Raw genomic sequence first — 24,539 nt, 5'->3', positions numbered from 1 at the left:
TGATTCATTTATTTTCACTGTAGATTTGCTTTGGTCTTTTTTCTATAATCGATAATAGATTGAGAGAGGAAAAAAATATTCCATGGACGCTTTTCGCACTTACCAAATGTAAATAAGTCAAAAAGTTGGAGCGAACGATTGAAAGAAAGATCTTTTATTTATGAGACCTCAATCGAAGTAACATTTTTAAATAAATTTAATCAAAGTAATAATGAAAACAAAACTCGAAATTGATGAAATTCCAGAAAAAAAAACACAGAGAAAAAAATCCAAGTTTGTGAAAAAGAAACTTAAAAAAAGTTGAGATCCGAAGATTCAGGGAAAGTAACAATTTTTAACTTTAAACTGACTTTAATTTAATAGATTTAAACCAAATCACAGCACTTCGACACCTCAAAACTTTTATTTTTATCAAAACTCACCGTGCAGAAGAAGCTGATGATCGTTTATCACTAATGCTTTTCAAATATTCGGATGGTTTGATTAGGTGATTTGATCCGTCTGGTGAACCATTTGGAAAGCTCGGCGGTACGAACGGTAGAACGAGTTGTTTGTTCACCAAATTCGGTCCGTTTGATCTAGATTGAATGTTTGTTTGTCCTTGTGTTAATGCTGCTGCAGCAGATGATGCACAATATTGTGCTTGATACGGTTGATATTCGTCGGATGATGAAGCACTACCACCGCCGCCGTTACTATTTTGATGTTGTAGTGACGACGTTGTACCATTGATAAGCCGTGCTTTCTTGTTTGCTGTTGAAACGGATGTGAACATTAAAAACCCACCAACGAAATACACAACGGTGTATCATTTAAAATTACACAAAAAATAAATCGCACACAGAATAAATATATAAACGACAACGAAACTCAGCAAATTAACGAACAAAACATAAATTAACGGAACAATTTTGTATAGAGAAATCGACTCATTTAAGATCTAATAGACACGCAGAGATAGCGATGAAACCAAACTAAAGTGATTGATTTGCGGTTGCCGAATGGAAAACTGAATTGAAAAGGGCTGTGGAGAAAAAAACGGTAGCTCGAAGGCATGGACGCGCGGAGCGTCAACTAAGCGAATAAAGAGCGTTATGCGAGAGAAAGAGTGTGTCTGTGTGAGAGAGAAAATGGCCGGATAGCTGAATAGCACGATCAATATTGAGTAGTGATCGTTTCGTCTCTGTTTCGAATGTGAACTAGAAATGGACTTTCAGCTTTCTTCTTCGTCAATCCAATCGGATGCATTGGCGTGGGTGTTTGTTGTCTTGCGTGCGAATGAGTGTGAATGAGCGAGCGAATGTGCTTGCGTTTCTCGCAAAAATGTGTGAAAGATTATATTAAATGGCTTTTCGAACGATACAGATATGCAATAAGGCCCCCATTGTCATGCGCAGCTGCACGCGTTCTTATATCGTTCTGATTCACGGCTGCATGCATGCGATGCTGTTTAGTCGAGATTGCCTTTTATATTGTCTATACAGACTCTCAGTTGTAAATGCAATTCTATACGTAAACGAATAAGCAAAAAAAAAACATGTATAATTAAATATACACAAATCTCATCATCCGACAAACCATTCGATTTGCGCAAAGCGGACACAGTCGGAGAAGGAAGGAAGAAACAGCACAGAAAACACACAAACACACACTCAGTCTAAACTGTCTAGTTATGACAAAAAAACAACAACAACAACGAGAATAGATAAAAAGTAAATATAAAGAGACTCAAAAAGAGGAATAATTCATGTAATTAATGCAGTAGAGCACATCAAAATTATACTTTTCAAAGTATTTTCTTCACTCTTTCTCTTTTCCATATGCCTTGCCATTCGAAATGAAACGAAGAGAACGATAGCGAAGAGAAACAAAAATAAAATAAATACCAAAAACAACAAACGATACTCAATGGTTTTCAACAAGCTACTGTAATGAACTGAATATAAACAATAAACATGCAAGCGCGTGCGCGCACACATATCACTATTTTGTTGATTAAATTACTAATTAATTGAATCACAAAAGCGATACAAATCATTCGATCCATATTTTCAAGAGGTTAAGTGAATCATATATTCATTCTAATGCGCTCCACCGTTCGATCATCGATGCCCATTTCCTTACGGTTTACACATGCATTCACAACGTCCGTCGTTCAGTTTTATAAACTAATAAAGTTGTTAGTTTTGCTTGGGCTCAGAAACAAAGAAAAGTTACCCGAATGCAATATAAGCATAAAAAAGTAGACGGCGATCGCGAGAAAAAAATCTTATGCAAAATATGATCCCCGGGCTATAAAATGACTGCACGAAAATAATTCGACTGATAGTGATCACCGTTTTTTTATTGTTTGCCAAAGATGAGCATCAAATAAAGAAAATTGGAGTTTGGCGAAGAAATCTTGCATGCAATAAAATACCGCCGCCACCGCCGCCGAAAGGCAATTATTGGTTTGATGTAAGCACGATATGACTGTTATCTCACTGGTATAGTTTACTTAATGCCATCCCTTCTCTCTCGATCTCTATTCATGTTCAAACACTGTGTGTAGGCTTTGAAAACTTTCTCTGCGCAGCAATAATTTTTTATCAACGAATTTTTCCACAATATTATCAGATGCTTTTTCAATCATGAAAACTCCACATTATTCCATTCTGATTCGCAAAACGAATCAACCAAAATTGAGCCAAATTAGTGGATCATTTTTTTTTTTGATAACCGCTTTTTGTGGGTTTTCTTATGTGCAATGTCGAAATATTTTGTAATTTTATATGGAATGTCTGTTAAATTATTAATTCTTATGGACACGGAACCACATTGGGTTTTTGATTTTGAGCAGACAATATATTTAGCTGTCGTCATCTGGATATTACAGCTCATCTGGATATCGTCAGCAGATGATACGAAGTGAAAACAATAGAAGTGATTGTTATAGGTATATAAGCTTGTTATATACTGGTATTACTATAACAATCACTTCTATTGTTTTCACTTCGCATCATCTGCTGACGGCATCCAGATGAGCTGAGATATCCAGATGACGGCAGCCAAATATATTGTCTGATTTTGAGACGTGCACAAAAATGTTGTTGCAGCAAATCATTAAAAAACCGTTCGATTGGATACTTTGTGCTGTATAGCATTCAGGTGACCACAAAACCATTCACTGAAACATGTGTAAATTAAACCGCATATCAAGTGACAATCAAAACAAGACTTGTCATGACTCATGATAGCTATTTTCACAAGTCGATTGAAGTGAAACGACCAGAAACATTGCCCGTTCCGATTATAATCGGACATGTAATTAAATATTGAATACTATCATCGTGAATGTTTTTTTTAATAAAAGAAAATGTATACTCTTAATTCTAAGCGATATATTAATATTTATGACACATAATTTATGATTTGTAAGTCGTAAATTATGATGTTTCCAATTCTAATATGAAAATGATAATTTTGTCTCTTGAATTTATTCATGTAATGATAAATGTTATTAGCTTACCGGAAATGGTTGACATAGTTCGATTGTGATTTCCTCGAACTAGTTCAGACGGTCTTAGTGTTGGTTCTTCAACAACTTCTAAGCCAAAATCTGAATCAATTTCATCGGAATCACGGTCGTTCCCATTGATCGGGACGCTTTCAGCCGATGAACTACTTTGCGATGCTTCTGTCACATTATTCTGCATTGATGCTAAACTATTTGCCTGACTTGACGCCTTCAGTGGTGGCGGTAAAGGTGGTGGTGGTGGGCCAGTAACTATTTTCAATAAAAATTATATTTTTATTCATGTTTTGGGCTCAAAGACCTTTTTTTGGAAAAGGAGAGTTTTAGATGGTTTTAGTAATTTTGTAAATTTTGATTTCCTTTTCAAACCCATTTTTTTCCTTTTTGGAACCTTTTTTCAAAATATTTTTTTTTTTTTTAATAATTTGATTTTTTTTTTTTCGAAAGAAACAATTTCCAAATCAATGCCAAATAAGGTGGAAAAAGAATTCGAGAAAAATTCATTGACCTCGCTCATGTCTGCTTTATTTGAGAATAGAAAAAAAAAGATGTTTACAATTGTCATTATCAAATGCGTGAGTGACAAATAGAGAAATTTATCGATTTCAATGTGAAAATATGTACAAGTTTGTAGATAAACCGGTTCTAACTGACTACTTTTTCTGTTACAATGTTGTCACACTCAATAGAATGGAGAAAAGAGATGAGGAGATGGACAGAAGAGGGGAACGACAAACAGAGAGGAAAATAATTACCTTTCGTCGTCTCAATTGTTGCAACAGGAGCCGAAATGACTCGTTTTAAAACGCGATTATTGTTGTTACCACTGCAATTAGCATTCGATGGCATTGAACTGTTTGACATATGAGCGTTTGTTGTGGAAATTGTGTTATTGACCGCGATCGAATGTCTTTGTGCCATTTTAGTGCGTTCGGCCGTATCTTCTGGCGAACACACACTTTCGTACGTATCATTTTTCAATTGATTATTGTTGATCAATACGTTATTATTTGATTTTTGACCGATGGCATTGTTATTGCTCACCATGTTGTTCAATTGCGTGTCAGTAGATTTTTTTGGATTTTCATACTTGCCTTTATTTGATTCGTTCAGTTTATTTTTCTTGGTCACCAAATTGTCACGATTATTCTGTTGAAAAAATGAAAAAAAAAACATTAAATTGATTCGAATAACATAAGAGAAAGTGTTTTAATTACATTGGCCGCATATTGGACGACAATATCAGCGCTATGATTTGAACTAGCACTTGCCGATCGGCTATGTGATCCACTGTCACGTGATCGACTGCGTCCTGGTCCGTATTTGGTTTTAGTTGTAGTACGTGCTTCTTCGCGCACCAAATAAATGTCTTCGTAATCATGTTGTTCGACCAAATTATTATTGACAACATTGTTTGTGCTCGGTGATCCATTTCTAGATGCGATTTTCTGTTGCAGTTCATCCGAACCCGATGAAACCGATAGGCTTTCATCACTTCCGCTGCCAGCTCCACTGCTACTCGAATGCACCTCCACTTGAACGGTCATCGCGTTTGGTGGATGCATTTTCGAACCATTCACAACGACATTTGGTGTGCCACCATTACTGCTATCGTTCGAGCTATCCTTGTGACTGCCACCACTGTCCGAGTCAAATAAATCTTTGACACGATTGTAAATGACCTCTTGTGGGTCATGCAAATAAAATGATTCGCCCGATACGCTTCCATTTGGACTGGGTGATGTTAACGCACCATTTCGCATTGGATTTATATAAAGACCATCATTTGGAACACCATAAATTTCTGGTGGCGATGATGAATTTCGCGCATTTGCCGCACCATAAATGTTATCTTGTGATTGACGAATACTTGGCGGATGCAAATAAAATGGTTCCGTGTCAGAGCTTCCAGTCGACGATTTTGACATTAACGTATTATGCGATGACGTAGACATTTTCTTGTGATACGATCCTTTTGATGATTTTGATGCGGTTTTGGTGCGTGAACCATTCACGCTATTCATATTCGAATCCATATATTCAGCAGCTGTGCCATGTTGAACAAGAGCATTTAGACACTGTAACCAAGAGAAAAAATCGAAAAAATTTCAATTTCACTATTCTTTGACAAAACAAAATAGAAAACTGGAAGCGAAAGCTTGTTCTTAAAGGTTCTTCTTACCTCAACTTGTTGGTTTTCGGCAGCATCGTTAATCGGACTTTTACCGTATTTGTCAAGTGACAATTTAGCACCATAGCTTAACAACCAACGTACACATGACAAATGACCTCGAGATGCCGCAAAATGCAGCTAAATATAAATAAAAACATTAAATTAAAAGAAATAAAATTAAATAAAAAAGGAAAACTAACTGGAGTCGCTCCATCGCCATCACGTAAATTTAGATCGACACCTTGATCTTCGACCTGAAACAACAAAACAAAAAGTTGTCATCGTTGAAATCAAAATTAAAATGAGAACGGCGACCTTGACTACTTTTTATTTTACTTTTTCTAATACGGTTTTTTGTGCATTTTATGCGTAAATTTGTGAAAAAATTGAATGAAGATAATCGAGAAAGATGATGAATGTATTCAAATTCTTGAAATAATCGAGAGAAAATTGTATGACGCTTTGAAAAGAGAAACACATTGAGGAAATCATTTCTTCATCTGAAGAAAGTCAGTCATACTTGATCAAGAACCAGTTCTTGTTGGCCTTCGTCGCATCGCATGCAAACAGCTCAACAGTATTCAATTCAAAGTGAAGAAGAATAAAAACTAACTCGATGACAGCACGTTATGTTTGTGACACCATTACCGCTTTTATTTCTTTAGTTTTTCTCTCTCTACATTCTTTCTAATCGTCGATGATGATAAAAGAATGGGCACACTCAACACTTTGCAATCGAACGACATAATTATTTTAACTAGACTATTCAGAGAGATTGAGAAACATTGGTTTTTGCATTTAAAAAACTAAAAACCTCGTATTGAGCACAATAGATTGACGATTATTTGTTAGATTTGTTTGATCAAAATTTAAAAAAGCAGCACTTACCATCCATTTCAAGCAATCCAAAAAGCCCATTTGAGCAGATGCATGAATCGGCGCCATTCCATCACGTGCACGAACATACAGCGAACCGCCAGCCTCAAGTACGAGAAATTTTAATACCTCTAAATGTCCCTCTTGCGCAGCGAGATACACTGGGGTCACATCATTGATATCCATTTGTGTGTTTGCACTATGACAAAGACAAAAAATTACAATAAATACAATAAAATTAGCTTTTCTTGAGGAAAAATGTCGTTTCACTTTTAAATGGACGAAATTTAAAAAAAATATATATTTGTTAATGACATTGACAGTATTTTCAATCGGATCTCTTACCAAAATTTCAATTTTTAAGTGCAAAAATATAAACTTATGCAATAATCTACTCATATGTTAAGATCTTACGTACTTATCTCATTACATCTTATTATTAAAAGATTATATCGTTTCATTTGGAATTTTTCCAAATGTCGACCTTTGTATCATGCTTTGATCGTGTAATTATTCCAACTGAAACTCACTCCGCGCGTGTGTATTGCAAGAGCAATTATGCATTGTGTGATACAGTTACTAATATTAATCTAGTAAATTTGCACCAAACTTGACCAAATTAAGACGTGTGCTCAAAGTGTTGAAAATTCCAAGGAAATCTTTAAGAAGCTCCATTATGTAATGAGTGAATCTTTATGAAAAACATACAAGAATGTGAAATTCAACCGAATTATTGTTGATTTTTGCAAAGTCCTAAATTAAATAATAATATTCCTTTCATAAAACTAAAAAAGTTTATCGAATGTTAGATAACAACAAGCACAAGCATATTAATGGTGCTTAAACTTGATTTATCGACAAAAATCAATTGAATAATAATCGGATTTTCTAAAAAATAATGCAAAATTGTGGCTATTAAATCAAAAATGGAACAAAAAAATCAGTCGATATAAAAGAGTTGTTGCGATTCGATCTCGATGAATCTCTTACCTCGGCGAATACTGCCTTTTATTCCATTCCTTTTAAATTTAATTCAATTTTATGCGTCCAATCTATTCATATGTTTTTGAGGCACATAAATATTTGTTTTGGTATGCGCTTTATTTGAATTCATGTTAATTGAGAGAAATATATTGATAGTTGCCAGACAAAAGATTTGAAATTTTACGCACACTGAAAATTCCTTTACAATAAAAATTGAAGAGTATATGTGAAGTATTCATTTCATTGGTCATTTAGTCGGCCTGAAAATGGTGACCAAACAAAACGATATGTGTTATGGTTTGTTCGGTCTTTGAGACATTTCCGTTTTATGGTCGAAATTCTTTTGAAAGTTCAGATGATTCGAATGAAAACGCTGGTACGTATCAAAAGCTGAGAGCAAAAAAAACGAGTCGATTTGAAAAGTGAAAATCATAAATTTGATCGGCATTTATTGGTTGTACGAACATATTCCACAAATGTATTGGAGGAAGAAAGGCAAAATTTTGGCAACCAAAAGCAAATGTGTCTGTTTTATACATATTTTCCGTTGGCCGTAGGTATCATATTCGTTGTTTATTTTTTTCTTTCGAAAAACATAGTAGCAATTCAAAATGCGAGAAAGTTGTGTTTTGTTATGGCACTTCAATTGTGTGTATCACTTGATTTACCAAAATAAACATTAAATTTTTTGGACAAACTTGAGCGCACATTTCTTTTCTCTCTCTCTGCTTGTTTCATCGAACGAAAGTGAATTTACGGTTAAATGATTTCGATTTAATTTTTTTCTTTCGTTCAGTAGCATTGCTCTTCAAATCACATACCAATCCAAATTACAACGCCGAACAATTTGATACAGATAAATGTGTGTATGATGAAATATGGTAGCCATAGAAATTGAGCATTTAGTGTAGAAGCGACAGCCGTGCGAAATTCAAGTGACCTTTTGAGCATTTTGTTTTACAGAACGAGAAAAAGAAATCGCCTTTTAATCAAAGACTTTGAATAGGCTATTTGAAAAATTTGCCGCCAGCTTAAGTCATTGTTTGACTCTGGATGAGTGTGAGAATCTCTTGAATAAGCACATTTTCGATTCGAATGTATTATCTGCTTTTCAACAATATCGAAAAGCAAAAACAAAAACGCAAACATATGTTTAAGGCTCCGTGTTGGCCATAGCGCACATGAAATCATTCTTAGGATATGAATAATTCAGCGAGTGAATGAATATTCAATAATTTCTTTTCTTTGCATTGTGCGTAACATTCAAGAGAAAAAAAAAGAGATTTATTCGTCTATAGGCGATGAAAGCACATCTCATATGCAGTTTTTCTTTTTTCAAATTCACAATGGCATTTTGCTAGCTGGTTTTCATAACATAAAGGAAGAGGTGCATAGCGATTTATTTTTTCTCATTGACGCAATTGTTTCCATTATTCAGTATTTTTTGGTTTTATATATACATATGAAAGAAATGGATCTGGATGATTCTATACGCATTTATATAATAATCTAAATCATAGCTTTTCGTTTGCTATCAAATGGAGCATCTGTTGATGCGACTGTTACGTCGATTATGTACTCAAAAAAGAACAACGATGAGTCGAGAGTAAGAGAGTACACAGTCGTTGGCTTACCAACAAATACAAAAAAAAGTTTATACAATGTACAATTTCTGGAAAGGAACAATAACATCAAAGAAAGTAAAATGTGCATCATGTTTTTGAGCAGTTAAAATTCAAATTTATGAGATATAACAAAATGACACAACACGCTCGCATGTTATTTATAGGCGCAAATTCTCACAAAGAAAATGCGCATGCAAAACCACAAATGTATACAGGAATAGGAGGAACACACAAAAAACGTCACGAATGATGGGTGTTATGCGACGTCGACGGTGATTTTACGTGAAAATTTGCATGTAATTGTGTGTTCATTTGTTTCCGCAAATGTCATTTTGTTCGACACATACCGCCAGCGGATGATTTCATTTAAATGGGCTTTTGATGAAATGTTGATCATTTGTTTTTTTTTTTTCAACGAAACGGCTCTACAGAGCCGAAAATCTTTGATTTCAAAATTAAGGCGAATGCGATGAAAATTTTCGATCGAATCAATTAAATTAATGTAAATGGTAATTTAATTTCCGTTTCATACATGAATGGAATCACTCGAAATGAAAATTTCCGACTCCGAAAATGTTGAAAAATTACCTGAAATGCTCATCATAATTGTATATTTTTGATAGAAAAATATGCTTCAATTATTGTGCTTCATAAAGAAAATAGCGGTGTTTAAGTTTGTACAAAAAAAAATCATTTTGGATTCCACGCATTCATTTTAATTTAATTAGATATGCAGCGAAAGACGGAAATATAATGGTATATTGTTAGGTTCAGTAGTGGCAACGTCGAAGTAGGCGGCATGGCGACGACTACGAAGTGCATGTCGAAAGGTGTGTACTGTGTATGCAATTGTGTGGTCACTTGACCAAGTGTACTCGCGCGCACATGGAAGGAAGAATACGGTGCGTAAAAAAACTAACATTGTTTCGGTTGAAAAATAGCAAATTTTGCCCCATTAAAATCGAATAAAAAAATGCGGCGCTGGAAAACAAAAAAATAAACATAATCCATTTCTATTTATTAATTGGTAACAATTGTGGTTTTTCTTCTTGTTATTATTTTATAGAAAATGCAACAAGAATTAATTGTTATTAAAAAGGCATAGTTTTAACTCGATTTAATTAGCGGTTGATATTCATAATGTTTAAAGTACAGAAATCATTTCTGCGTTTTTTTTTGTTTTCAGACAGGTAGGAGGAAACACAAACTAGATAAATAACTGTTGCCTTTTGTTTCGTTTGCATACTTTGTTAGCAACAAGAAGAATTAAGGCAGTAATTTGCACATAGTTAAGCTTGAAGATTCATTAATTAAATTGAAATTATGTCTTTGTCTTATCCGTTGCATGAAAGAAACGGCGTTCGATTTTATTGGCATGTCAGAGCTTAATAAGTCATTTTGCTAAGTTGTAGCGGAAGTCTTTGATTTATATTGCACTGCAAGACAGAGATTCAAATTAAGTCACAGGGTGTCTCCGTAATTATCAATTATTTAATATGATGCACGGTGTTTTCTTCTTTTTTTTTTCTCATGATGGTATGAATAGAAATCACGTACAACAATTACATTTAAATGTGCCCTGTGCATTTCTACTAATAATCTTTTTGCCATACACATTGAGCAGCTCCGTCATTTCTCATTCACTTATTTCTCTTCTTATGGAAATATCATTTTGAATCGAGCGAGAAAATGAAATTTGTTTGTTTAAGGCGTAAAATTCGTAGGCGTTATCCAAGCCGTTATATATGTGTATATGTTGATGTGGATTAGTTTAAAGATTTGCTGAAGAAGATGCAATTTGGCGTTTGGTTACAATGATTTTCTCTCTGCATCGAATGCATCTCTATATCTCGCGCAATAAGAAATGCGCTTGATTATGATGGCGTTTGGTATGGCTCGTGTATATTGTTTCAAGAAAAATTCATTGTTACACCGTTCTTCTATTGTATTTACCGAGCTCAGTTGGCTGCTAGACAATAGCACAGCTCACAAAATAAGATGGATTCGACTTGTTTTTTTTATATTGTAAGACTTACACTTTCGATAAATAATTTAATGAGCAAATTAGATTGCATGAAAGTGCGCGGCGGTGCACACGGGTGTGAAATGCATGCACGCGCGTACTCGACTTTTTTTAACAGAGACTTTTCCTTTCTTTACACCGATTTTTTCTGAATAGCTAGCAAAAAAAGAAACAAAAATGTGGCATTTGATACACAGCCACGAAAGGCGTCGATGGATCAAAGTAAGCAATCTAAATTAGCAATGGATTAGGTTGTTGATCGATACGAAAGTTGAATTTTGGTGAATGAACCAATATTTGGAACTTCAATTTGGCAAAGAGAAGTAAAAAAACGAGCAGATCGAAATCGATTTTGTGAGAAATTTTTTCGATTTTTCTCCCTACTGCACAACGAATCCCATTACAGCGACACAGTTACATAAATATACACATTCGGAAAAATTGCGTTTCGTTTGATACGCTCTCTCTCTCTCACTCCGATTTCCGATGGCTTTTTTTCTTCTAATCATTACCTGACAATGTTGTGACGTTTATGCAGGATTCGTGTACCAGTCGATGCAGCTGATGCTGATTTATACCGTTGATGATGTTGCGATTGTGGATGTAATGACAATTCATCATTTTTGTGATAAAGTTTTTTGCTATTACTACTTTTCCCATTACAATGAATTATCGTACCGCTGTTGTTGCTGATGTTGTTGCCACTTTTTGTCGAATGACTTTTCTTTTTCTTATGAACTATTGATGACATATTTTCGATATAATGTCGGTTTTTCTTTCTCAAAAAAATATAAGACGCTGATGTGAATCACCTCATTCTAATAACAACAAAAAAGTGTAATTGTTTCACACTCGCGATCGAGCAACAGATTTGAATTATGCTCTTTACACTTGGTTGAAATGTCTTTGGCAATAAACACACTCTATCACAATTTCTGTCTTGATATTCCCCACGAATTTCTTGCTCAATTCATTGGCGGTTTGCTGGTTTCGTTTTACTTGAAATAATTGCACATTATCCACCAAATTATGACCCGACAATTTTTTTAAATATTATTTACATTTAGCTGGAAATTTTTCATTCATTCGCTTGTTAATTACATCACGAAATGTGCGCGACCGCTGCAATGAATAGTTTTTATTAGAAGTGATTTAAAGAAATTGCAATTTGAGCACACACATCTCAAGCGAGCGTATTGTGTATGGTTTGTCTTTCGTTTTCAGTTGGGGTTTCCTCTGCCATTCGGTCAAGATCTTTCCGAATAAAACGCAAATAACAACAGATATTTCTAGAGTTCAACTAAAAACAAAAAGCAAATTTTTGTGTGTCGAAATATCGCTCTCTCAAAAATAATTTCATTTTGGAAAAATTCATCCAATTTCGAGGCTGACCCAATGCACAGCACACATACAATTTGCATATGCTAAGTCATACGACTGAGAAATCTACTTGCGCTATTCCATGCTAATCGGTCCATCACATGTCGAAGTAGCAAACACACAAAAAAACTAGTTTCAAACGGATTTTGATACAGTTTTCTAATGTATTCTTTTGTACGCAATCGCGTTTGGGTTGTTTTGTTTTTTCTTCTCAGTCTATCAAGAAAAACAAAGTCAAATGACGAAAAAAAAGTGAGCGTAGATTCAACCACAATCGTCTCTATAGTCATTCAAATGTTGTTGATGATGATGATATTGTGTGTGTGTGTGCAAGCGATCTCTTCATTTTGTCGACGATGTAAAGCATGCAAATCAACACACTGATATATAGGTTAGCTTTGTTTGAATGAAACGCATAATACATTTTGTGATGCTTCGATTCCGCATCATTTCAATAAAGTCATCAAAAATTCGATTTGTGGCATGACTCCATTGATATTCGATCAAAAGAAACAAATTGAAACAAAAGATTCGTTTTTCATTGAAATAATAAATACTTCCATGTTTGGTACAATATGAATTCAATGTTTCAAACGAAGCAAACAATGTCGAAAAAAATGCGATTGTGTGATTTCGAATAAATTTTGATCCCGGTACTGAAAGGTTATATTAGCTTAGTACACACTTCCTATTAACAACATGATCTTAATATTTTTCTTATTTTTAGATAAAAATGCTGATGATTGTTGATAATCTGCATGCCATCGCATCTTAGCGATCAAATAGTTTTTGTCATTTGCACATAAATATGCGTAACTTGGTTAATTATGTTGCTGCGAGATACAAGGTTGTCCGGGAATCGCTTTGATATGAGTTCCGGGCCATATTTTTCTTGCTTAACAAACTGGTGTATGATGTTGATATTTTACAGCCGATAAATCAATGTTAGAAGCACAACAGGTTCTTTCATTTTTCACGGTTTCACCTAGATAGTCTTTGCAGTTTTGCATCGTAAACCGTACCAAATGTGAACGTAAAATTTATGATTTTCTTTCTTGACCATCGAGTGAACGGTATTAAATTTAGAACGTGGAAATGCCTGTTGAACAATGTTCAATTAATGTCAGGTTTGCGAAAGAAAAAAAAACAACCGAATCATTATTGATGAATAATCAAATATTGTGGCAGATTCTTGACTTTCATTGCCTCGAGTTGATGATGAGTATAATTTTCGTTAGGTTTGCTTCAGTGCAAACAAATTATATATGTGGCAAACATAATCATATTTACTACAATATTTACACTAGATGACTGCGTCTGTGTAATTTATGTTTGCCGAATGGTCGCCAGCAAAGCTGATAGATGACAATTAAAAACCGCCGTAAGGCTTAAAAGTGCAGAAGCACACTTTTTACAGCAAAAAAAAACCGACTGGCTAAATATGATTGCTCGATGGGCCTATAAAAATTTACAGCCGTAAAAAATCAACCACAGGGTGTCACGGTGCTTGATCAATTCAATTAGCACACGTTTCGATCAAAGTAATTTGCAGAAAAGTTGTTCCATATTTTTTCCATCATATTTGAAATTTTAATCAATGCAAGCAGCCATTGAAGAAAAACAGCTCGATTAAGGCAGTTTTTTCTCTCGTTATACTTGTCACTGGCAATGTAGATCGCGTGCAACCAGCCATGTCGAAATTTCATTCTGATTCTGATGAGATCTTTACATATCTCATTTGCACACTGACGTAAGCAGAGACCATCGAAACGTTCATAATTACCAGATAACGGCCAATGTATTGCACATTCATAAAATTACGGTCGCAACAGCATTTTACGAGCGTGAAAGTTTCTTTTTTTCTTCTTTTGTTTGGAATTTTGAGTTTTTAAAAATGAAACATGCCGTTGAACCATTTTTGAATGACGATAATGTGGATGAAACAGATGTCGATTTTTTTTGGACATTTGCTATCTTTAAATTATAAATGATCAATATCAATCGAATTTAATTTCATTTCGGTGGTATTTCACCAAAATGTATCACTTTGCAATGCACATAAGCATAGTATTTAATAAAATGTTTAAAAACCGCTTGACAACCGTTTTTATGTTCGAAAAAGTGAATTTCAAGCCCAAAGACAGTGCCAAAGACGGCATGAACAAAAATTTCACCAACGCAAGCCGCTATGATGATAGACATTATGGCAGTTGGAAAAAAGGGAAATTTTCACGGTGCGGCAAAATTGCAATATTAATAATATTATTATTATTTCTGTTGCTTGAAACGAAAACGAAAAAAAAATGGCAAGAGATACACTGTTAGTGTGCCGTTTGCAATGGCAATAGCTACATATATGATTCGAGAGCGAAAGATATGAAAACAATACATCATGGCGTAGGTGGCGTTGAATATGATGGCTCATAGGCCTTTAATATTGCATGCAGCACCGCAGCACGATAACCCCCGCGAGAGCAACTGAAAGTGAAATAGAATCGAACGAAAAACAATGCAAGCAAAGTTTTTTTTTTTTAAATGTGTAATGTGAGAAATTTGTAATTAGCCACTAATCATGACTTCGTTTCATCGTTCGTTTGATGTATTGTATTTTATCTGCCACCGTTATTGCCGCAGCGGATTTTCTAATACAATCATCAAGTTATTATCGTGTCAACAACGAAAGCAATGCAGAACAGCACATCAAATTATCCCATCAGCAGCAACAGCCGATGATTTATCAATTTGTTAAAACAGAAATATGAAAATGGTGATTTTCTCGTAAATCATCGGCCTCATTTTGTAAAATGAAAGCATCTGCATGAATTTAATGACCGTTTAATGCAGACGACGATTATGATTGTCTCAAATTAATTTTACATGCATTTTTTTACATTTTGACGCCCGTCAGACGCTTTATTTCTGCGTATCTAAAACGCATTTAAGTGGGTGCCGCGTGTACATTACCATGTAGAGAGTATATCTCATGCCAATCACCACCGCATGCTAGAACTGTAATCGTGCAACGAATGAGCTATTAACAACTATGTAATTGTTCTGTTCCATGCGTTTGTGTTTTGCTTTTTTTTTCGCAGATGGAATGCCATGGAAATTGCACTCACATGCAACCGTGCACTGCCAGTCACACCAAATCAACTTTAATTTCTTAATTCAATCGACAATTATTTTCATTTAGTTCACGCAGCGCCATTAATTAAGGGTTTTTGAAGAGAAAAATAACAAAACAAACCAAAACATGATGATTAAAATGTTTGTGCGAGCTTTGATCCAATGTGGATTTCTAATCGCAAAATTTAACTGGCCACACAATACATGCCTATTGAACAACTTATTTGATCACCTTTTTTCGAGAGAAAAAAAACTTTCGTTCAATAAAATTCAATGGTGATTTTTAAGGTGTTAAAATTCGTTTTTCGCTATTAAAATCACTTCTTTTTATATTTTTGTGGATTATTTTTTGTTTTTATATATATATTTTTAATTTTTTCACTTTTTCGCGCTTCGAAAAAAAAGTTGAGGAAAGTCCAACCGAAATGAAAAATTCAAACCGCCTTTCTTTTATCATAAAATTATGTTTTAATAAAATCGTTTTTTTAATCACTTTCAGAAAAAGAATTTTTCACTGAAAAAGATGTGTGTTTATTTACTTAAAATCCGCTGTATTTCCAGTTTAAAAAAATTCTGAAGCCACAAACCATCTATAATGTCCATTAATTACAAAACTGTTCTGTCGAACAAAAATGGTACGCGTTGAGATGGGTTGAGAGCAAAGCACAAACTGCAGCTAAAGATCGAACTCAAAACATCCGATAGGTAAAGCAATTCCCGGCAAAGCAATAGAGAAACGAAATAACTTTAACAGTGAGAGAAAAAAAAAATTATTGGCAATGCATAAGTCGCGCGCGCGTACACAACAAGCCAAAAACAACGGATGTTTTCCATTCAAAACTCAAACAGTGAATAACGTGTAAGATGGCTATTCAAGACGGTATACGTTGTTTGGCGGGTATGGTGTTAGTCGTTGTTGCTGCCATATGTTTGCTACAGTCTTTGTTAGTGTGCCATTCAGCTTCTCTCTTTCTTTGCCGTTTGTTGTGCGCTTTTTTTTTGCTTTCAATAGACATGTAGTCGAACAATAATGATGGAACGATAGAAGTGTATTTACTGCGCTCAAACGCGAATCGCTTGATTTTCTTCATTTAATACACGTTTTGTATTTGTATCGATGTCGGCCAAAATGCTACATAAATATACATATTGTTGACTCTGCAGTCAATATGGTAACATGTGCTGTTTTTACTGTTATTCATCTCAAACATTGTTGTGTTTTAATTTTTCTTCTTCATTGATCTCATTTTTTTCTCTTCTTCATTGCTTTGATAATGCTGCTGCTGACGATGAATGATCGCCGATCTTTGTCGTTATACACATAAACGAAAATTCTTGACGGAGCGAAAATAACACGATAAACATTTGATGAAGAAATCAATGTTTTGACCAGACCACAATTGAGATGTATGCTTAAATTTACATATGTGCAGGTTTGTGTAGCAAAATACGATTCAATATTGAGTGATTATTATTAAACTTCATGGTTCTTTCGATTGATCGCGCATTTATATGCGATACAGTTAAAGAGAGCGGCTGAAAATCGCGCACTATTTAATTGTTTTTGCACTGCAATTGTTTATACCGTTTGGCGTGCGCACAAAAATGGTATTGACGCTATGCTCTTACTCGGGTGCTTGTTTTGTAGGTTTTTTTGATTGCTGCCATTGGGTTTTGTTTGTTTATTTTTTTTTTTTTTCAAGAGAACAGTATTGTTCAATAATTTCTCAATGATACTCATGCGGCGAGGTATGTTTTGATGTCATCGATTGTATGCATCTCGCGCACTGAAACTGAAACCGACCATTGAAATTGAGAAAGAAAAACAAAACAAACTTATTACATCGAATGGCACTACGAATTTCGTGATTTGTTGCAATTTTTAATTATTATTTTGTTTGTTACATTTGAACAAGCGCAATTCCACTCAAAAACATTGTGCAGAAAAATAACGTAGATTCCCGAAAAAACCGCGTTCGAATCCAAAGCAAATGCAACGTAATTGGACAAACAAAAGCAAAAATTGCTTTTAGTATCTCGCACGTTAAATTAATTTATAATAACATTATTAATTTGGATCGTGCGTGCACGTTCTTTAATTGATGGGCGCAACCATTTGCCGAACATCGATCGACCAATTGTAAAATAACAAAATCGATAACTGCCCAAACCGCCACAACGTTGATGTGGATCTTGTCAGCCGGCGGCGGTCTATATGGTTTGTGAGCAATTGATATTCGGGAAATCGGTTCAATTACCTCATTTTTCAATTAAACCAAATCAATTAAACCATTTCCGTACTGGTTTGTTTTTTTTTTCACTCCTTTCATTTACAATTCAATCACGTTATCATTCTGCGGTCATTTTTGTACCGTGCCACCTCCTCTACCCATGGATTTTTGTATTATTTTCAGCTTATGCTTTTTTTCGAATCAATTTTCATCGATCACACTCAAACAGCCCATCGCTTTTTTTGCCGCGCTTTGTGGGTTTTGTAATTTTGCGATAAAAGTGGTGTAAAATAATTGCTTGAAATCGAAAATGTGTCCGTTGTTGAATTGGGTGTGTGGCCGATAAAAGTTCGCCAGTGAAGGTGATTTCTAATGGAATTTATTTTGTACAATTTCTTTTTCTATCTTCAAGTCATAGCTCCAGAAATTGAAACGATGATTTAACTTTCAATTTTGATGGCGTCAAAAAAAGCAACCCATTATGCTCGATTGATTGCCGATAGCAGATCCAATTTTTGTTTGTTTTCAATCGTGATCATTACTGCCACTTAAGCTTCTCACTTTGTTCCCCCAAACAAATGGGTCAAGTTTTATAATTTGTCTGCATCAAAAATTCTCCGCAAGACGAAAACAGTGAAGAACAATGGAAACCTTGAATCATGTTTAGACAGAGGAAAAAAAAGTAAACGCGCATCTAACGGTTACAATCGTAAGCATGCTGATTTCAGTTTTTTTCAAGAGTGGCAGTGCTCAATAGTGGAACCAGATAAAGACGGTAATAAATTTGTTTTGAACGAATAAAAAATATTAGCGGGAAAAAGCGGGCAATTATACACCGAAAAATGAAAAAAAAAGTGAAACAAAAAGAGATGTTGAGTTTTCAAGCTTATTTCACGTGCACAAGTCAGTACAAAGCTCGAGTATATGTGCGATTTATCTAAGTCACAATCTTTAATTTAAATTTTAAACTCAGTCTGCATGAAGAGAGCCAGCAAATTGTGGGCAAACGTGCAACTGAACATCTGGTTCGAACAGTAAGCAAGTCTCTATTGGAATACATATAGACATCGAACCAATTTTTTGTTTCCAAGTTTCAAATGAGGTTAGTAAAAAAGTGCCATTATGCTAATACATTTCATTGCAATAAATGCCATTATCGAAACCAATGAAATTATAAATTTAAGAAAAAAGAGCGACTGTCGTGCTCGCACCATTTTCTGACACAATTTAACTCACCTATTTTTTTTGTAATGAATGTTTTCTATTCTAAAAAACGATATTTTTTGATGGGCAATTGCATCGCTTTCACGGCTGCAACTATTGCAAGCCGTTAGTTGGTTTAGATTTCTCCGTCATTCGGTAGAATAAAGTCATTCAAACGAGATGAGCGTGTAGAAATTTAAATTCAATAAACCGGACTACCGACGGTTTGGTCCAAACAATTGACTGGTTCACATTAAAATAGGCGAATAGATTTCAGTTTACGTTTAAAACCAACAAATCAGCCTATATTCAATGAAAACAACACCAATTCACTGACTGTTTGACTTCGCAGGACGGTATTCAGATCACTATTTGAGCTATACTTAGATTTCAACGAGATGCAAACAAGATTTTGATGCCAATGCAACTTATAAAATGAATACAAAGAAATTGCATACCGGTTATTAGATGAAATGATTCAATTCATATATCTTTTACATGATGAAGATTCAGAGACGTATTTTCGAATTTGAAGACTCTGAAGAACGACCTCCTTTTTTAAGATTAACATTAAAAAAAGAGAAAAATTGAAAGAACTTTGATTCAAAAATGTTTAAAAACGAACATAGGCTGAGATAAATCTGAGTCATGCTTATCACAGATGAAATCATATGTTTAAAGTGTTAACCGAAATAAAAGAAAGCATTTTGTGGCTATTTTTAGAATGCGATTACAAATTAAAAGCAATTAAATGAACGCAAAACTCTCAAGTGATTCTCTTTATCTCGTATTACTGTAATCTTCTTGCACTTTCTTATCGGGTTTCCTCTCCCTTCTTTCTGAAATAGGTTTTCGTAATATCAATTTAATCGTTACTGAATAACTTAAGTTATTTTCAAACCAAGTGAAATTCGAAGATTTCTAGTAATCTAATCACATTTATTTGCAAAAATTGGCAAATTTCATCATTTCCATTACATTTTCAGATTTGTTGTAAACATTTTTGTTATTTTTATTTTTTCACTTTTTTCTTTCTAAATCTCTATCTAAAAAAATCTCAAATCCGCTCAAAATTTATTCCAACAAATGAATTTCATCCTCAAAAGCCAAATGAAGCTGATATGCTCGATTGAGCATCTTCCGATTGTTGTATTTTCTCAGTAGGCGACATTTGTTTGTATGGTATTCATGGTTGCTGTTGATTGATAAATGTCATATTTGTCGCTGTCCTGTAGATAAACTCCGTTATTGCAGCTGGCCACATGAAAGTCAAGCTTACGATGTGCGCGAAAGATGGTTACAAATTTTGTGATAACAAATGCGAGGCAAACACAGCAGATAAATACAAGTAAATATTTCATGGTTAACAAATGCGCTTCCAGAACACGTTCACGATCTACCGAGTTTGAAATATGTAATTCATGAATATCGCTGTCGCCGTTGCCTTCGTTGTTGCTGTTGTCATTATCGGTTTTGTTGCCATGATTGTTGTGGCTTGGATTAAGAATTGCAACAATTGCCTTGTGAACGTTGTACTGGTGATCGTAGTGGTCGCTATGAATGCGATTATATGCAATGGAATCGTTGGTCCGGTGATCGCATGCAATGCCATTGATATGCGTTTCATTGGTATGAACCAGATCCGGGTCGATGCTCAGTCCAAGTTCATCCCATTTCAGTGTTCGCAACCACTTGGCCAAATAAGTGCAATTAAAACTGTTATTTGATATGCTGAGCATTGACAATTGCGGAAACATGCTGTTCGTCAGTCCTTCCATTTCGGTTAAATTGTTGCCATCCAGTACAAGTGACTCCAAATTTTTTAAATACGGTAAAAATACGTCAAAATTCAAGACTGTCAGATTGTTATAAGAAAGATCCAAAGATTTGAGCTCTTTTTGATGGAAAAACGTTCCGAAATTAATATTGGATAAGTTTGTATGTCCAAGATGAAGGTGCTCCAAATTTGTGAGTTTGGCAAATGTGCCGATGTTTAATTTGCCCACGTAATTATATGACAAATCAAGTGTTTCCAACGAACTAAGATGCTCGAAAATTTTCGTGACATTCGAATTGGTCAAGTTGTTGGCGGCCAACTTTAAACTTTTCAAGTTACTTATGCCGTCTTCGATGTAAATGTTTTCGATTTGATTATGCGACGCATGAACAGCAGCCACATTGCGCAGTGTCAGCTTTTTCAATTGATTATCGTGAATGATTAAATCCAAATCAATGCCTGATACACAGCTCGTGTTAAATTCTTGCAATTTATTCACCGATAAATCGATTTTATTTAAGTATTTCAAATCCTTTATCGAATCACAATCCAATTGAATGATACGATTGTTGTTCAAGAACAGGCGAGCCAATAGTATGTTATGCGCAAACAAATCCACGTCGATTGATTCCAATTGATTAAAATCCAAATACAATTCGTCTAACATTATCATCGTTGCGAATGTGTTTTTATCCAATGTACGAATTGAATTATGTGACAAATGTAATCGTGACATTAGTGATGCACTCGCAAACGCACTTGCACTAACACGCTCGATGTTATTGTACGAAAAGTCCACCACGGATATATTTGGAGCACCCAAAAACAATGACGATGTCAGTTCCGACATTTTATTATGTGCGGCCGTTAAATACATTAGATTTTCAGCTTTGATAAAATCACCGCGACGAATCGACTCCAATTCGGTAAACGATATATCAAATTCACGTATACCCTCGAAGTAATGAAATATCATATAGGGTACATTAATTGTACGACTATCGGTGAATTTCACAACTTTAACCAAATGACGATAGTATGGATACACATTGCAATTGAACGTATCGAAATCACCCAAATGAACACCGGCCACTGTGCAATAAAGTCCTTCGTATAATATTTCTTCTTCTTTGAATTCATCACAAGTCAATGGTACTTCTGTACAAAGAACAAGCATGATGATCTCACACAATACACACCAAATCCATACAATTTTCATTTTCTTTTTTAAAGAAACTGCTGTTTTGGCGTTGAAACTGAACTATTCGAGAATTTTGAATGAACTGAAAGGATTTATGATGTTTATTTACATTTTATGGGATTTTTTTGTAGTAAAAAAAATGTATGTAGTTTTTGATATGCATTTATCATTCGTCGTAAAAACGGATGCTAAGATATTCCTTATATCTTTTTATTGCAGACTGCGCGTAACGCGGAAGATGTCATTTTTACTGATTACGATAATGCAAATTCATGGCGATTCAGCATGAAAAATGCAAAAATTGCGATATTCAAAACAAATGCAAAGTTTACTTGCAATCGAAGACGGGTTTAAAAGTTTTTAGTACGAACTAACATTTAAGTCGATTTTCAAGAGTCTAGATCGAGTCTTATCAAATGTGCATAAATATACTAATTATTCATAATTCAGAATTCTATCCCGTTTGCGTCAACGTTCGGACGTGTATTTATTTATTCGAGCCATATCAGAAGCAAAAATAATGTTTTTCCCTTGGTGCATTGAATTTCTTTATATCAATTTTTGCTTATTATAATACCGTGTAGTCAGCATGAACCGATTACAAAATCGGTTTCTATTTCGAATACATTTTTCTATTTTAAACTATCATATTTTTTATATATTTAGAAAAAAAAAATGTCATAATTCGACCATTCGATAAAAAGTGGAAAAAACGTCGAGACTTACCTGATTTCTGGAGATGCTTCTACCAAGAGCCTTACACAGTCTAAGCATCCACGAGCTGAAGCATAAAAAAGCGAAAGAGGCAAAGCACCGCCACCAGGCCGATCCATTGACGGCACGATCAATGGATGTGTTGGCGATGAATTAAGCGGACCCAAATGCGTGTGCATATTGAGTTCCGTTGCTGCGTTACAACCCAGTGTTGGTCTGTATGAAAAAAGAAAAAATAATTACAGTGAAAGCTGCATAAAATTTGAACAAAAAGTGGAGATGGAGTAAAATAAAAGTGTATCCATAGAATTGCCTATCTTTCGGCGTTTTGTTCGCGTTTGCAAATCGAAAGACTTGCACAAATAGCAATAGAAAACATGAACAAAATTGAAAACATAAACTTTTATATTCATGAGTCATTAGTGTCATTTTGTACACTTTAGCGCTAGTTTTTTAATAGCGTATATAAAATATTTTCTACATATTTTCCATAGCACGTAAATTCCCAGTTAGAACCTGACTATATCATTGTATTTAATTTAAAAAAAAAAAAGAAATCATATTCGAATGGGTAAAAGTGCTTATTAAACGAAAAAAAAAATCAATAAAAAAACAATAAGTAAGAACTTATTCAACGAAAAATTTGATCGATAACATACACAGCCAACGAAATTGCGTAGAAAAAGAAAATGGGGAGAGAATGAGAATGAATTTAGCATAACGGACATAGGAATGTAACATGTTTTACGTTTGTTTTTCTGCTTGTGTGAATGAGTCGATGAAATGCAGCATAATATTTGCATTTTTTGACTACTTAAATGAATTTCACACAGAAAGTATGTGCGGTTGAAAACAAAAATGTGCGCCAAACGACTGACGATCGTTGGTGCAATGAGCTGCTCGCTCGAAAACCATTCGGTAGTTCAATGAACGATACCCAGCAGACGTTGATCGTTAATTGGCGGTTTGGTAAGCAAGAGAGAAAAAAACCAAGCAAACAAAAAAATATTTGTTTATTTTTTTTTTTTAAACAGTCGGAGCTTATGGATTCAATTCTAGTTGCAGTGTTATGGTTTGTGCGTTTGAATTCACATAAGCAGTTACACATAATAAACTGGCGTTAATTTTAATTACAATTATTCTTTCAATACGCACGGAACAATGATTCGACACAAAGTCGGAACCAAAATGAAAGATGAATTCCGATTTCAATCAATGCTTTTCTACTCTTTTTTTGCCCATTTCAATGCCAAACAAACACTCTGAATCTGATAATGAATTGTCAACTGAAAACAATATAAATGCGAGGAGAGTACTGTGACCTCGGTTTGTCGGCTGTACAGTGAGTCTATTCTCGGTACTATAGTTTTGCTAGTTCCATTTAATTCGCGGAAATACGCACTATTCGGTCATTTAATGAATAAATAAAATGATTGAATGAGAATGAGAAACCTCCTTTTTTGATTAATGGATGTTTTAGGCCACGACAGCTAAGTTTTCGAGATTATTTCAACACGCAAAATTGTCATTTTATTTTTCTTATTTTCTTCAAAATTTGACCTGAAGAACTTTTTTTTCCAAAACATTATTTCAATGAAGAAAAACTAATTGTGGACCATTTCTTCTCGACGTAATGTGCCCAAATTCTCAACTGTCACGTTCTACGCGAAGATAGAATTACACTTCAAAAAAAGAGTAGTACGTTTCAGGTT

At 34.5% G+C, this 24,539-nt stretch overlaps 2 protein-coding genes across 10 annotated transcripts in view; both read right to left on the bottom strand.

Annotated features, from left to right (window-relative positions):
* LOC116344843 (putative uncharacterized protein DDB_G0277255) overlaps positions 1 to 24,539 on the bottom strand; it is a 59,100-nt gene that overhangs the window by 3,297 nt on the left and 31,264 nt on the right. For 4 of the 9 annotated variants that reach the window (XM_031773638.1, XM_031773645.1, XM_031773636.1 and 1 more), the window contains 8 exons: positions 22,840 to 23,043; positions 6,576 to 6,762; positions 5,888 to 5,941; positions 5,697 to 5,825; positions 4,732 to 5,592; positions 4,270 to 4,663; positions 3,509 to 3,766; positions 423 to 753 (listed from right to left, as the gene is read on the bottom strand). In XM_031773638.1, the coding sequence (XP_031629498.1) occupies positions 423 to 753; positions 3,509 to 3,766; positions 4,270 to 4,663; positions 4,732 to 5,592; positions 5,697 to 5,825; positions 5,888 to 5,941; positions 6,576 to 6,762; positions 22,840 to 23,043 (2,418 nt within the window). Of the gene's footprint in view, positions 1 to 422; positions 754 to 3,508; positions 3,767 to 4,269; positions 4,664 to 4,731; positions 5,593 to 5,696; positions 5,826 to 5,887; positions 5,942 to 6,575; positions 6,763 to 11,707; positions 12,533 to 15,822; positions 15,934 to 16,240; positions 16,537 to 22,839; positions 23,044 to 24,539 lie in introns of those variants that run through there. The other 5 variants (XM_031773641.1, XM_031773643.1, XM_031773642.1 and 2 more) reach the window with 5 other exon arrangements.
* Positions 20,147 to 22,176, bottom strand: LOC116344846 (toll-like receptor 3). Its single transcript, XM_031773654.1, has one exon. The coding sequence runs from the start codon at positions 22,129 to 22,131 to the stop codon at positions 20,293 to 20,295; it is 1,839 nt and encodes a 612-aa protein (XP_031629514.1). The 5' UTR covers positions 22,132 to 22,176; the 3' UTR covers positions 20,147 to 20,292.

The sequence above is a fragment of the Contarinia nasturtii genome, unplaced genomic scaffold, assembly GCF_009176525.2.
Source record: "Contarinia nasturtii isolate CC-2019 unplaced genomic scaffold, AAFC_CNas_1.1 Cnas_scaffold_1182, whole genome shotgun sequence".
NCBI lineage: Eukaryota > Metazoa > Arthropoda > Insecta > Diptera > Cecidomyiidae > Contarinia > Contarinia nasturtii.
The sequence above is the reverse complement of the archived record's forward strand: the minus strand, read 5'-3'. Positions and strand labels throughout refer to the sequence as shown.